The sequence below is a fragment of the Stenella coeruleoalba genome, assembly GCF_951394435.1.
Source record: "Stenella coeruleoalba genome assembly, chromosome: 11".
In the NCBI taxonomy this organism is placed as follows: domain Eukaryota; kingdom Metazoa; phylum Chordata; class Mammalia; order Artiodactyla; family Delphinidae; genus Stenella; species Stenella coeruleoalba.
The window spans coordinates 66,682,980-66,697,174 of NC_137157.1; the positions used below are offsets into that span (position 1 = coordinate 66,682,980).

General features: G+C 40.0%; 1 protein-coding gene across 2 annotated transcripts in view; it reads right to left on the reverse strand.

The window, feature by feature from the left end:
* Positions 1-14,195, reverse strand: part of ANO6 (anoctamin 6) — a 200,745-nt gene that overhangs the window by 120,840 nt on the left and 65,710 nt on the right. For both annotated transcript variants that reach the window (XM_079938006.1, XM_079938007.1), the window contains one exon: positions 2,441-2,520. In XM_079938006.1, coding sequence (XP_079794132.1) covers positions 2,441-2,520 — 80 coding nt within the window. The remainder of the gene's footprint in view (positions 1-2,440; positions 2,521-14,195) is intronic.

The window sequence follows — 14,195 nt, forward strand, 5'->3', positions numbered from 1 at the left end:
ATTTGAGGATAAGGCCTGAGTAAACACGGTCTACGCCTTGTTTTATTTCCGTTCAACTCAGCAAACTGCGGCTGGACCTTCCGAAATGCCACCCGGAGAAGAACAGAAGGCTGATTATCCAGTTCCTTTTATTCTTCTCTCTCTTTTCTGTTTCCAATTTTGCTTTGCCTTTGGGCTCTTTTTTTTTTTTTTTTTTGGCATATACATAGTTTATTTTTTATTTTGGGGGGCTCTTTTTGCTCCCAGTTTTGTACTGGTGTCCCTGTTTCTAATTCAAGATTTTGGTTTGGATCACCTTAGCTGACTCTGTCCTGGCATGTGCCCAATCCGCCACCTCCCCAACTGCAGCCACCCATTCTGACCGATGCTGTAACTTTCTGCCTACAAAAGAGGCTTCCCTTAAATATCGGGCCTGAGTCCCCTGAGTACCCTATTCTCAAGGCAGCTTCTATACCTCCGTTTGTTTACCATGGAGACAGCTCGGGAAATACATGTTTACTATGGAACTGGGAGTACATGGGCTACTGTGATGCTGACGAGAAAACACAAGCAGCTATGTACGTGCTACACAAAGATGTGGCAGGCAATGATCATCAGATGTGTGAAAATTTATAAAGCACAAGAAAATCACAGATTCCTCCCTGAATATGATATGAACACACAATCAGAGAAAGATAATAGCCAGGATATAGAGATCTGATATCAACCACACAAATAAGGAAACTGTGATTAACAATTTCAGCATCAGGGCTTCCCTGGTGGCACAGTGGTTAAGAATCCACCTGCGAGTGCAAGGGACACGGGTTTGAGCCCTGGTCCGGGAAGATCCCACAGGCCTCAGAGCAACTAAGCCCGTGTACCACAACTACTGAGCCTGCGCTCTAGAGCCCGCGTGCCACAACTACTGAGTCCATGTGCCACAACTACTGAAGCCCATGCAGCTAGAGGCCCCGCTCCGCAACAAGAGAAGCCACCACAGTGAGAAGCCTGCGCACCACAACAAAGAGCAGCCCTCGCACAGCAACAAAGACCCAATGCAGCCAAAATAAATAAAGCTATTAAAAAAAAAAAAAAAAGCAGTTAGAAAATAACAAAACAGAAAAAGGTCAGCTCCATGAGTCTGTACCAATATCATACTCAAACGTGAAATATCTGTGTCAATTCTACTTTGGGGCTGTAACGGCAGAAGTCAGAAAAAAACACAAAACTGCTGTTACTTTAAGATGCAGGAATACTGGCGAGCATTCACAATTCTGCTTCACTGAAAATCTCACTGAATATAATAGAGAAGTCATTGAATACTATGTCTTTCCATTATACCCAAGTGATTTTCACAGTAGGCAATCTGCTAGTACACCACAGGAGTCCCACACTTTGAAATAAAATGGCATTGTGGATAGAGTCTCATGTGCCATCCCTTTTCAGTCCAGAGACCTGCCTAGTTTCCTTACTCTTGGCTGAATTGAGGGGACAATCCACAAAGAGTGTGTGGGAAGAGGGAAAGCACATAATGAGGTGGCTTTTTGTTGTTGTTTTTTTTCCGCTATCAATAATATAATTGTGCTCTGCCGATTACTGGAGTGGCGACTACACATCATACTTTGAAAATTAAAAAAAGATTTTTCCATTGCTAAGTTGGTAGACAAGCCATTTGCAGCAGGGGGCAAAAATCAGTAAATCTAGGTGGATCCTGGCATGCTTTCCTTACACATCTGGTGCAATAACATGGTATAGGAATTAGAGACATACTTCTTCCCATCACCCTCTTCAAATAAGCCTAATATAAAACCTATTTAGTAAGGACATTCTCCACCAGGCATCCTATGTGCTTAATTTTCTTTAAACAAGGCATTAATAAAATCACAGTAGCATCTAATAAGATTTTTAATTCCTTGAGGGTAGGAACCATGGCTAATCTTTAATGAGTCTAATTTAGTGAGAGCACTTAGTTCCCTTCTTAGCAGAAACAACCAATAGAATATCCCTAGCCCTACAAGATGTATCCATATAGGTTGTGTTACTGAGGCTCCAGAATGAAAAAGGAATTGGACTGGTCAGTGGACCTGGATGTGCTCAGTAGAGACTGGTTTCCAGAGTTTTTGACAGCAGAAACTGGTAGCAGGGGTATCAATGAATAAAGGGGGAGTTTCAGACACACAGTGCTATTTTACTGCAGAACAAGTTCCCATTTGCTATTACAAGCAGCGTGAAGAGCGAGCTTACAGTGCATGATGCCAAGACGCTGTAGTTCAGGAACGTGCTCCCCAGAGGACGAGAGCTTTGCACACAGAGTCCTAACAGCGAGGCCTGTGCCAGATCTAGAGCCACTGAAGGCAAGAACTCATTTAAAAACAAAACAAAACAAAAAACCCTCTTTCTCCACTTTGTGAGAAACCTCTAGCTAACTGATACAAATTTAAGATAGAGTGGTAGTACTCACAAACTCCGGGGTTCGGAAATCCTGCTGACTTTCCAGTGATCCAAAACCGGAGACAATTGTCTGTTCAAGGTTTTCCAAGACTGAAAAGAAACAAAAAAACGAATAAATAAATGAGCATGATCTTCCGTTGGCTCACATACTTTTTTTTGCTTTTAAGTCAGCAGCATTGGCTTAACTATTTTTAGCGTCTGTGGCACACTTACAGGTTGACATTATTTAAGGCTTTTGGAAATCAGGACACTCAAAATCTTCAGTAGCTATTTCATCTACTAGACAATGCCACACTTGTAGGATATTAGGTCCTAAAACGCTTTAAGGCTAGATCTACCATGGAAAATCACTTAGCTTCTACATGGAAGGACATGGCAACTAAATGTTATAAAATTCCAGCTCAGGAACACTTTAGCCTATTGATGTTCTTTTTTCTTCCACATGTCAGGGAACTGATGTGGAGTCATTTTAGGGTAGTAACTTTCTGTTGTAAAATCTGTTGACTAGCACTATCTAACAGAAATATACTGGGAGCCAAACAAAATATTCTAGTAGCTACATTAAGAAAGAGAAATAGGTAAAATTATTTTTAGTAGTAAGATTTATTTAACCTGATATACCCAGATTATCATTTCAACATGTGTGTATTCAGTATAAAAAATTATTAGTGAACTATTTTACATTTGGGGGGTATTCTTATACTCACAACACATCTCAATTTGCACTAGCCACATTTCAAAAGCTCAATAACATCATGGGACCAGTGGTTACTACACTGGACAGCACAGTGTTAAGAGGGATAAAGGAACCAAATCCAGAAGGTGGGTTGTTCTGCAAGACACTAGTCTCCTCTTGTAAACACGTTCCTGATGTGAATAAAAGGGACTGTTCCAGATTAAAAGACACCAAGAGAACAAAACAACCATTTGCAGTGTGTGGTTCTGGGCTGGATCCTGGTTTAAACAATCCAGATATAAAAGACTTAAAAGCAAACTGCGAAAATTTGAATACTGATTAAGTGTTGGGTTATATTAATATCGATAAGTACAACCATGTAATTTTGGCCATGTAGAAAAATGTTCTTAGTTAAATAAACTTACATAAATAGTCAAATATTATTAAGCATTTAAATAAATATTCTCATTTCTCAACAGGTCCAGCCTCTTCAACAAATCAATGACATGAAAAAGGGAGACTGTTAGAGATTTAAAGAGCCCTACGGAACAGAACTCCAACGTGTGTTTTTTCCCACACCACTGAACAATTAATTCAATTCTGACACGAGCTACCTGAAGGTAGCATCAGATTCCACAGTTGATGGGCTCAAGACTGCCCCCATTTCAGATGCCAATCGGAAGTCCATGTTGTCACCTGTGCTTCTGACTAACTGGCTATAAATTGGAGGTTCCCACCACCCTCTCCTCAGGCTCAATTAATTTGTTAGAGTGGCTCACAGAACTCAGAGAAACATTTATTACATTTACCAGTTTAGTATAAAGGATGTTATAAAGCAGGGGTCCTCAACCCCCGGACCACGGACTGGTACCGGTGCCTGGCCTGTTAGGAACCGGGCTGCACAGCAGGAGGTGAGCGGTGGGTGAGCGAGCGAAGCTTCATCTGTATTTACAGCCGCTCCCCATCGCTCACATTACCGCCTGAGCTCCGCCTCCTGTCAGATCAGCGGCAGCATTAGATTCTCATAGGAATGCAAACCCTACCGTGAACTGCACATGCGAGGAATCTAGGCTGCACTCTCCTTGAGACTCTAATGCCTGATGATCTGAGGTGGAGGTGAGGCGGTGATGCTAGCGCTGGGGAGCGGCTGCAAATACAGATTATCATTAGCAGAGAGGTTTGACTGCACAGAGACCATAATCAATTGCTTGCAGACTCATATCTAAATTCTATCAGTGAGTGGCAAGTGACGATTAAGCTGCATCTTACGGAGTAGACTGGATATAAGCAACACACTTTGGGTGTCACTGTCTCCCATCACCCCCAGATGGGACCATCTAGTTGCAGGAAAACAAGCTCAGGGCTCCCACTGATTCTGTATTATGGCGAGTTGTATAACTATTTCATTATATATTGCAATGTAATAATAGAAATAAAGCGCACAATAAATGTAATGCCCTTGAATCATCCCAAAACCATCCCCCGCCCCTCCCCCATCTGTGGAAAAACTGTCTTCCACGAAACCAGTCCCCGGTGCCAAAAAGGTTGGGGTCCGCTGTTATAAAGGATACAGATGCACAGCCAGATGAGGAGGTACAGGGGCAAGGTGTGTGGGGAGAGGTGCAGAGCTTCCATGCCCTCTCGAGGCGCCCTGCTCTCCCCACAGCTCCACCTGTTCACCAACCTGAAGCTCTCCAAACCCTGTCCTTTTGGGGTTTTATGAAGGCTTCATTACAGAGGCATGAGTGATTGACGATCAGTGGCCATCGGTAATTGATTCAATTTGCCCCTCTCCCCTACCCCGGGGGTCAGGGGGGTGGGACTGAAAATTTCTACCCTCTAATCACTTGGTGGGTTCCCTGGGCAGCCAGCCCCCCTCCTTTGGTTACCTAGGGGCTGTCCAAGCACCTCATTATCATAACAAAGGGCATCTTTATCCCTCTCATCACGCTGGAAATTCCAAGAGTTTTAAAAAAGGAGCTCTGTGGGAATTCCCTGGCGGTCCAGTGGTTAAGGCTCCACACTCTCACTGCTCCAATCCCTGTCTGGAGAACTAAAACCCCACAAGCTGCGAGGTGCGGCCAAAAAATAATAATAATAAATAAATAAATAAAAAAGGAGCTCTGTGACATGAACCAAGGAAGAACAAATATATATTTCTTATTACAAATCACAATATCACAACCACCATTAGCTATATGCGGTACTCAGCTGGATCTTAACTTGAACAAACCAGCTATAAAGGTTTGCTTTTATCAAAACTAGGGGTGGAAGGTTTGTTTGTATTTATCAAAACTAGGAAGATTGAGTACGGGATAAGCATTAAGTTACGGTAAATTACTTTTAATTTTATGAAGTGTGATGTTAGCTTTGTAGTGACTTTTTAATTGCATATTAATTTTTTTTTTAATCCATTAGAGGCTTTCGTGAAAGAAGAGACTGGGTTCCTATCAACCCAGAAAAATTCCCTTCAGTGGCCCCAAAGAAAGCTGGGTATGTATAGGTGAGAGTTATGAGATCTCTAAGTGATCGTTTAACAAAACCAAACTATCGGCCAACCACTCAGCTATTTGGCACATCACTAAGAAACATCCCAATATCTGGACTAGACTTCAGGTTCACTCAGAATCTTGCCCACTAAACTCATATCACTGTAAGCCTATGAACTGCAAGAAAGTGCCAGTGGTAAAGAACACAGACAAGTGATTCTAATGCTTATGAAAAACTGAGTTCATCACAGGACCCCTAAATGTGAACCAGAGCAGAAACAGGAAAGAGATGAGGTGAGCCATGGCTTGCAGAGCTGTGACCAGAGCCGAAATTAAGGTGCTTGCCCCTGAGAACTCCAGGGGCCAGGGGGCGACAGCAAGTACTACACAGTCTGTTACATTCAGCAAGTACTGCATAGTCTGTTACACTCAGGGAATTGTAATAAACTGGTTATTCCAACACCAGAACAAGTTGTCCAAGATAATTACATTCTTGCAGGCCACCTTTAAAACTTGCTAAAATGTGTTTATACTAGTGGCTGTGAGGGTGGGTTTTCAATTGGTGTTTCGCAGCTTGGTTTACAAGTAAGAAGAAAAGACCTTTTTATAGCAGTAAGATAGACACTGATGAAATTGTATCTGTGGTGCTTATGATTCACTTTTTTTTTCCTGGCAGAACTAACAAGTCAGAGAAACATAATGCTGCAGGTATTTTTTTAAACAAGTACTGTAAACCTGATGGAGTGACTTGACTTTTGCATCTTATCCGGATTCCTTTAGAAAGAGATGCCCAATTTACCTATTATGTATCTGGGGTCAACACATGGGACAGAGCTGCTGTTGTTGACTTTTTTTTTTTTTTTTTTTTAATGAAAGGATAAGCTTAAGAAAGTACAGGGCTTCCCTGGTGGCACAGTGGTTGACAGTCCGCCTGACAATGCAGGGGACATGGGTTCGTGCCCCGGTCCGGGAAGATCCCACATTCCGCGGAGCGGCTGGGCCCGTGAGCCATGGCGCTGAGCCTGCGTGTCCGGAGCCTGTGCTCCACAACGGGAGAGGCCACAACAGTGAGAGGCCCGCGTACCGCAAAAAAAAAAAAAAAAAAAAGAAAGTACAAATTTTGCCTAAACACAGAGGAGAAAGAAGATGTATTGCCCAGATGTTCTATCAAATTAAAGGCATCTATGCAGCTTGACAGGATTTGTGAGAGAAAATATAGAACTATTTATAATTTTAGTTATTCTGTTGGTAATGGAAACTAATAGATTCACTGGTTAATGTCAACACAAAGTAGAACCTGTAAATTTGAGTGAATAAAACAGAAATGGCTTAATTGAAACATCATCCAGGTAGCACAAAGCTGCAGCTGTTGCTCTCATTACCTAATATAGTACTGAGAAGCAAATGGTTTACGATGCTAATATGATAATTATACTTCCCTACTGAGGGGCTCCAGTTACTGTTTGATATTCTCATTTCTGGTAATCTAACACAGTTGAAAAAGTTCATTTCTCAGCAAAAATAAAATAGTCAAAATCTAGGTGACACTTTGAGGGCTTTTTATTAAAATAGCTGCAGAATCAGGAAAAAGATTCTAAAAAGGCAAAAATGTTCATTTAATTTTCTTCTTTATATAAGTCATTTTAAAATGTAATATTTTGAAATGCATTTTTCATATTGCCGTAATACCTCACTTTATACTACAGAAGTACCACCTTGAATGACACCATGATTAGCTCATTTAATTTTGGCACTTGGAATATAAAAAGCATGTGGTACCTCTATGTTATCTGTTCATCACAAAGCTGCTGAGAGAACTGAAAACTGTTTATTCAATGAAAAATCTTTGGTCCTGACATGTTGATATAATTCTGTATGGATGCAATGTGAAAGTTCAACTGGAAGTCAGGTTCAACAAACATTCATTGCCTGGTTTATACATATTTTGCACAGTCATTGTGTTCTTAGGCCCTGGGAATACCAAGAAGAACCAGACAAAGTTCTCTCTTCTTGAGGAAAGGAATTTGAGACATGATAAATCCTATTTTGAGGATAATTAGTAAGTGCTAGGCTAGACAGACTAATGGAGTATTGTAGGAATACCAAAGAAAACACTGTATACACATACATCAACTGGTTTACTATAGGCAAAACTCAAATAATTGAGGCTTTGGTCAAAAGAAACTCACTATTTACTTTTCCTAAATTTAATAGTAATTGATCACATAACAATTAGTTTAAAATGAAAGAAATAGAAACAATATTTTTAAAACTTTATCAATGCAGTTACTATAGTAAGATTAAAGGAATAAAGTCATTGGTGGTACTAGTTGACATACATGAAGGCCCCAACAGAAATGTCTAGAAGTCCAGTCACATTAATGAGTTAATAAGAGAACAGTAGAAACCTCACCGGAAAGTTGCAGTTCACATGATTACTTGTCTATCAATTAGAAATGGAAATCATCCCAACTGCAAAATGGAGAGGTAACTTCTACAGCAAAGATGATTGAGATTTACCTAAAATGGGCAATAAAACGAGCCATCATCTACATTTTATAACTTGGATAACCTATTATCCATCAGAAAACACAAAATGACCTCTCGGGAACGTCATGCATAAGGCCCAAAGACTGCCTGATAAGCAGTGCCCAGCAATAAAAGTAATCAGAATTGGGCATCCACACTATATCTAACTTACAGCATCAGTATGGCAGGTCATTGGGTCCAAATGACATCTTCTTTATGGTGACTGGTTGTGAATGAAATGGTCAGAGGCATAGCAAGTATATGAGAGACAGCAGGTGAAAACAGACCGTGGCCTGGTGCAAAGGGCACTGTGCATGGATTAAGGGGATTGATTGGGTTGACCTGCAACTTAGTTGCATGATCCTGAGCAATGACCTATTCTCAATTTATCTGAAACTAGTTAAAAAATTACTTTCCCTGGTTATCTTACAGGTTGTGCAAAGAATACAAATGACAATTCAAAATCATGTTAAAAAAATAAAACACTATCTAAATATAAATTAAGTTCACGTACATAGAACATAATCATATCATATCGTGACATGAAGAAATGTAAACAGAAATTTCCTGAGGGTGTTATAACATGCCTGGCACTTCTAAAGGTCTGATCTTACTTAATCTTCTTTGTATCCTCATTTTCACAGATGATGAAAATTTAGATATCATTAGTTGCCTGAAGTCAACGACTAGAAGTGATACAATGGCAGTCTGAATCTGACTCCAAAACTGGACATCTTTTTGAATTCACTAATGTCTCCTAAGCTGCTCTAAATAATTCCAAGGGGTCCCCTGATGCTAAATGTAACTTGGTAATGAATTAAAATAGCACGGTAAGTCAGAAAAGTATTAACTTGACTAACACATCTTGAAAAACAAATAATGAAAAAAAAATGCAGTGAAATTTATTGGTATAGTACTCACAATTAGAAGAATTAATGGAAAAGCTCCACAAAATAAACAAACAAATACAATATTCTGACAAGTGGCTAAAGATATTCACATGCCAAGGATGGAGCTAGGTGATGAAGAGGGTATAGAAACTGTCCTCAGGAATCCCATGATCTAGTGAATGTACAATTAAAGAAGTGTTAAAAGAATGGGCCACATTGCCTTAGGAATGAAGATATGGTCACATATCCAGATTGGGCAGGACGTCTAGTGATCTGCCAAGCATCCTATACCTATACCTATACCTCTCTTCTCCCACTGGACTAGAAGTCTCTGAAAACTGGATCTCAGCATATATCTAATGTTTAACCTGAATAACCTGGCACTCACCAGCCACTATTTTTAAAGCAACCACACACTGGGACCACCATTTCCTGTCACTCCGTAATTTCCAGATATCATGTGGGCCTGCCCAGTCTCACTCCCCACACCACCTAAGGCTAAGCCTATACCCCACGTGTCGCATCATCCTATGTTATCGTATTTGGTCTCCAGGTTCCAGTGTCTCTTTCTCCGGCTTCAGTTTTACAGGATCCACTGCAGTTTGGTGATGGGAAGAGGAAAATCGATTTTCCCTATTATCCAAAGGCTGTAAACTTAAAGATTATAGGCCCTGTAATATTAAATGCTATTCTAAAATGGGTCCAAAGAGTCATTATTAATGAAAATAAAGTTAATAATGAAATATAAAACACAAAGACAGGAGAGTTCCTTTCAAGGTTAAGACGGCTGCGTTTTACCACCCAGGGCAGTGGACTTGGTTCACAAGACCTCTATGCAGTATAACCCTGTGGCTTCAGGCACATCACTCAACCCTAAGTCTCAGTTTCCTCATCATTAAAATGTGGATTATAATGCCTACATCAGAAAGTGGAGAATAAATTAACTGACACATATATAAAAGTGACTCGAAGACTGTTAAGTACTGTATAACTATTGGGTACTTTTTTAAAAAAACTTCATTCTTTAATAAATTTTGGCATCCTTTACCTTGTTAGGCACCCATTTTTCCCCTCTGACTTTTTACCTTGACTATCCCTACCATTCATTCCTTTTATAAGAAAATGAATTTAAACATAGAAAAAGATAACATTAATTCAGCAAATATTTTTGAATGACCTCAGTGGCCTAAGCACCGCTGGCTACTACTTTCAATGAAAAGAAATGTGAATCAGGAAATGTTTCTTCACTTTTCTGAATCTGGATGGATCAGCCTCTTACCACAGCTTGCTACTGACATATAAACTAAACTGTGGCATTCTCTTCTAATCATTCCGGGAATGCAAATTCCAAATTGAATTTGATGGTTTCTTTTAGAGTTCTGTTTTTCCCATCTTCAGAAATACAAAAGTGTGCTCTCTCTCTCATATTTCTGGAAGTGAAAAAAACAGCTAAAGTGGGAAGAAGGAAAAAAGCACTTATGAATATGTCAAATTTGTTAGGGTAAGAACATTTTCTTCCCTTTTTTTTGGACTCATGACTAGGACCCAGTACTACCCTTCAAGTAATTTAGAATATAAATATTTTCCCTACATTATGGTAAAAACTGCCTTGTTTCAAAGGTGCCCCCTGTTGTATCTGCCTTCTTGATTAATGTATTAGCATTGATTCAACCACCTAAACTACAGCTGGGGCCATTTTTGACTTTTCTCTTTCCCCCACTCTTGATATTTGGTCAGTCACCAAGTTTTATCCTTTTTATATTCAATCTTAACCTTAGTACATTCTACCTGGAATGCACCTCCCCTCACCACCATTTTACCCTTTCTTTAAATTTTTTTTTCAATGTCACCATTTACGTACCAGGTTAAGTTAGCTGCCTCAACCTCACATTCTTATAGCACTTTGCAGGTCTAGTAAAACCTGTCATATCACTATGAAAGGTGTCCAACCACTGAACTGTTGCATTATTAGTTATTAAAATATAGTATTTTCAGTTGGTCTTCTGGTTAGAGTGTGGAAAAGAAATAAAAATTAGTGATTATTATAAATAAATTTGCAGCTTATATGGAACAGAGTCCCAAATAATCACATAGTAGTTACTCTCTCACAAACTGGTCACCTCCAAGAAGATAAAATCTGGAAAAAACATACATGTCCATCCCCTTTATCACACTGTATGGTCATGACTTGCTTTTCTTCTCCACTTGGTCCCGGAGCTCCTAGAGGGCAAGTCACTGTCTTAATTTATTCTGTTTCCTCAGAACCTGAAGTAATACCTAGCATATCATGGATCTCCGTACATGAGCGAATAAATGATGGAATGAATTATAAATGCTTTGTCACTCTAGAAAAGTTACTAGTGCTCAATTCCTCAGAGTGAATTTAATTACCTATGTAATAATAAGAGAGTTTTTATATTTCCAGAAATATATTGCATTGGGCCACACTGGGATATGTCCACATACAAAACAGGCCAATAGTAAAGTGTCCTTTCAAGATAATAGTCTTCAAATGCTTGGACAATATTTACAAAAAGGAGAGGCTCTGCTTCCCCTCCACCCTGCCCACTGCTCCAGCAACGCATCAGGCAGGAACATTTCCTACCTGCAGCACCGAAGACTTCACAGCAGAAGGAAAGGCAGACAGTTTGGTGAGTCCCTTGGGCATCTCATCCTCCCAGCCCTACCCCAAGTGGCAACTCTAAGGATTTCTACCATCCACAAATAACAATACTAGCCCCGAGAAGAGCTTCAGTAAACACAATTTTCTCCATCTTGTTACATTCCCAGTGACGTTTAGTGCTGTTTTCCTCTTATTAGCCTTTCCCTATTCCCACAAACTTCCCTCAATAATTCAGCTCCAAAAATATCCCTGGAAGTTAAACATGTCTCTTTCTGAACTCACATTATTCACTCTCATATACCAACCACATTAGCTAATACTTTTTTTGGGGGGGTGGGGGGCGGGGTACGCGGGCCTCTCTCACTGTTGTGGCCTCTCCCGTTTCGGAGCACAGGCTCCGGACGCGCAGGCTCAGCGGCCATGGCTCACGGGCCCAGTCGCTCCGCGGCACGGGGGATCTTCCCGGACCGGGGCACGAACCCGTGTCCCCTGCAGTGGCAGGCAGACTCTCAACCACTGCAGCACCAGGGAAGCCCAGCTAATACTTTTATAGAAAAGCACAATATATATCACAAACCTACCAGATTCTAACTGAATTCATTAGTTCCTTTTCATCTAAAAGAGTTATTATAGTAACATATATAAATCATAAAAGTTGCCATTTAAATCATTCTTAAGTGTACAATTTCGTGGCATTAATTCTGTTCACAATGTTGTACAACCGTAACCACTGTTTCCAAAAATTTTTTTTTTTAAATCACCCCAGAGACTCTGTAACCATTAAGCAATAACTCCTCATTTCCTCCTCCTGCTAATTCATAGTAACCTCTAATCTACTTCCGGTCTCTATGAAGTTGCCTATTCTAGATATTTCCTATAAATGGAGTCACATACCATTTGTCCTTTTGCCTCACTTGGCATAATGATGTCAAGGTTCATCCATGTTGTATTGTGTATCAGAACTTCATTCCTTTTTCTGGCTGAATAACACTCCATTGTATGCATATACCACATATTGTTTATCCACTCCTCTGTTGATGAACACTTGGATTGTTTCTACCTTTCGGCTATTGTGAATAATACTACAGTGAACAACGATGTATACGTAACTGTTTTAGAGCCTCTGTTTTCAGTGCTTCTGTGTATATATCTAGTAGTGGAATTGCTGAGTCATGCAGGATTTTGACGTTTAGCCTTTTGAGGAACCACCAAATTGTTTTCCGCAGTGGCTGCACCATTTTACGTTCCCACTGGCAATGTATGAGTGTGTCAATTTCTCCATATCTTTGCCAATGCTTGTAATTTTCTGTTTTTTAAAAACTTCTAGCCATCCTAAGTAGGTGTGAAATGATGTTGTGGTTTTGATTTGCATCTCCCTAATGACAAATGATGCTGAGCATATGCTACTGACCATTTGCAGATCTTCTTTGGAGAAAGGTCTACTCAAGTCCTTTGCTCATTTTTTACCTGGATCGTTTGTCTTTTTGTTGAGTTGTAGGAGTTCTTTATTATTCTGGATATTAAAGCCGTATCAGATATATTATTTCCTAATGTTTCTCCCACTGTTCTTCTTTTCACTTTCTTGATAATATCCTTTGTTGCACTAAAGTTTTTATTTTGATAAAGTCCAATTTATCTATTTTGTTTTTGTTGTCCATACTTTTGGTGTTATATCTAAAAATCCACTGCCAAATCCAAGGTCATAAAGGTTTACCTCTATGTTCTCCTAACAGTTTTATGGTTTTGGCTCTCGTATCTAGGTTTTTGACCCATTTTTAGTTAACTTTTTTTTTTTTTGCGGTACACGGGCCTCCCACTGCCGCGGCCTCTCCCGCTGCGGAGCACAGGCTCCCGGACGCGCAGGCTCAGCGGCCATGGCTCACCGGCCCAGCCGCTCCGCGACACATGGGATCCTCCCGGACCGGGGCACGAACCCGTGTTCCCTGCATCAGCAGGCGGACTCCCAACCACTGCGCCACCAGGGAAGCCCTTAGTTAACTTTTATATGTGATGTGAGGTTGGGGTCCAACTGCATTCCTTTGGCATATGGAAATCCAGCCGTCAAAACAACATTTGTTAAAAAAAAAAGCCTCTTCTTTCCACATTGAGTGTACTTGGCACCTTTTTCAAAAATCAATGGCCATTGCTGGCCAGTTTCTGAACTCTCAGTTCTATTCTGTTGGTCTATATGTTTATCCATGTGCTGGTATCACACACTTTTGATTACTGTAGCAGCTCTCTGGTAGGTTTTGAAATCAGTAAATGTAAATCCTCCAATTTTGTTCTTTTTCAAAATCGTTTTGGCTATTCAGGGCCCCCTGCAATTCCACATGAATTTGAGTCAGCTTTTTCAATTCTGCAACCTTTACCATTTTAACAAACATATTTTGAAAATTTTAGATTTAATAACATGAACAATAATCAATCTTAAAACTGAAGACTAATTTTTATTTAATTTTACCAATTTGGTATTGTTTTTTAAAAACTTGGCTAAGAGAGTTGATGTTCTATAAAGGACAAATAGTATTGATTATAGAAGTATGTTCCAACAACATCTT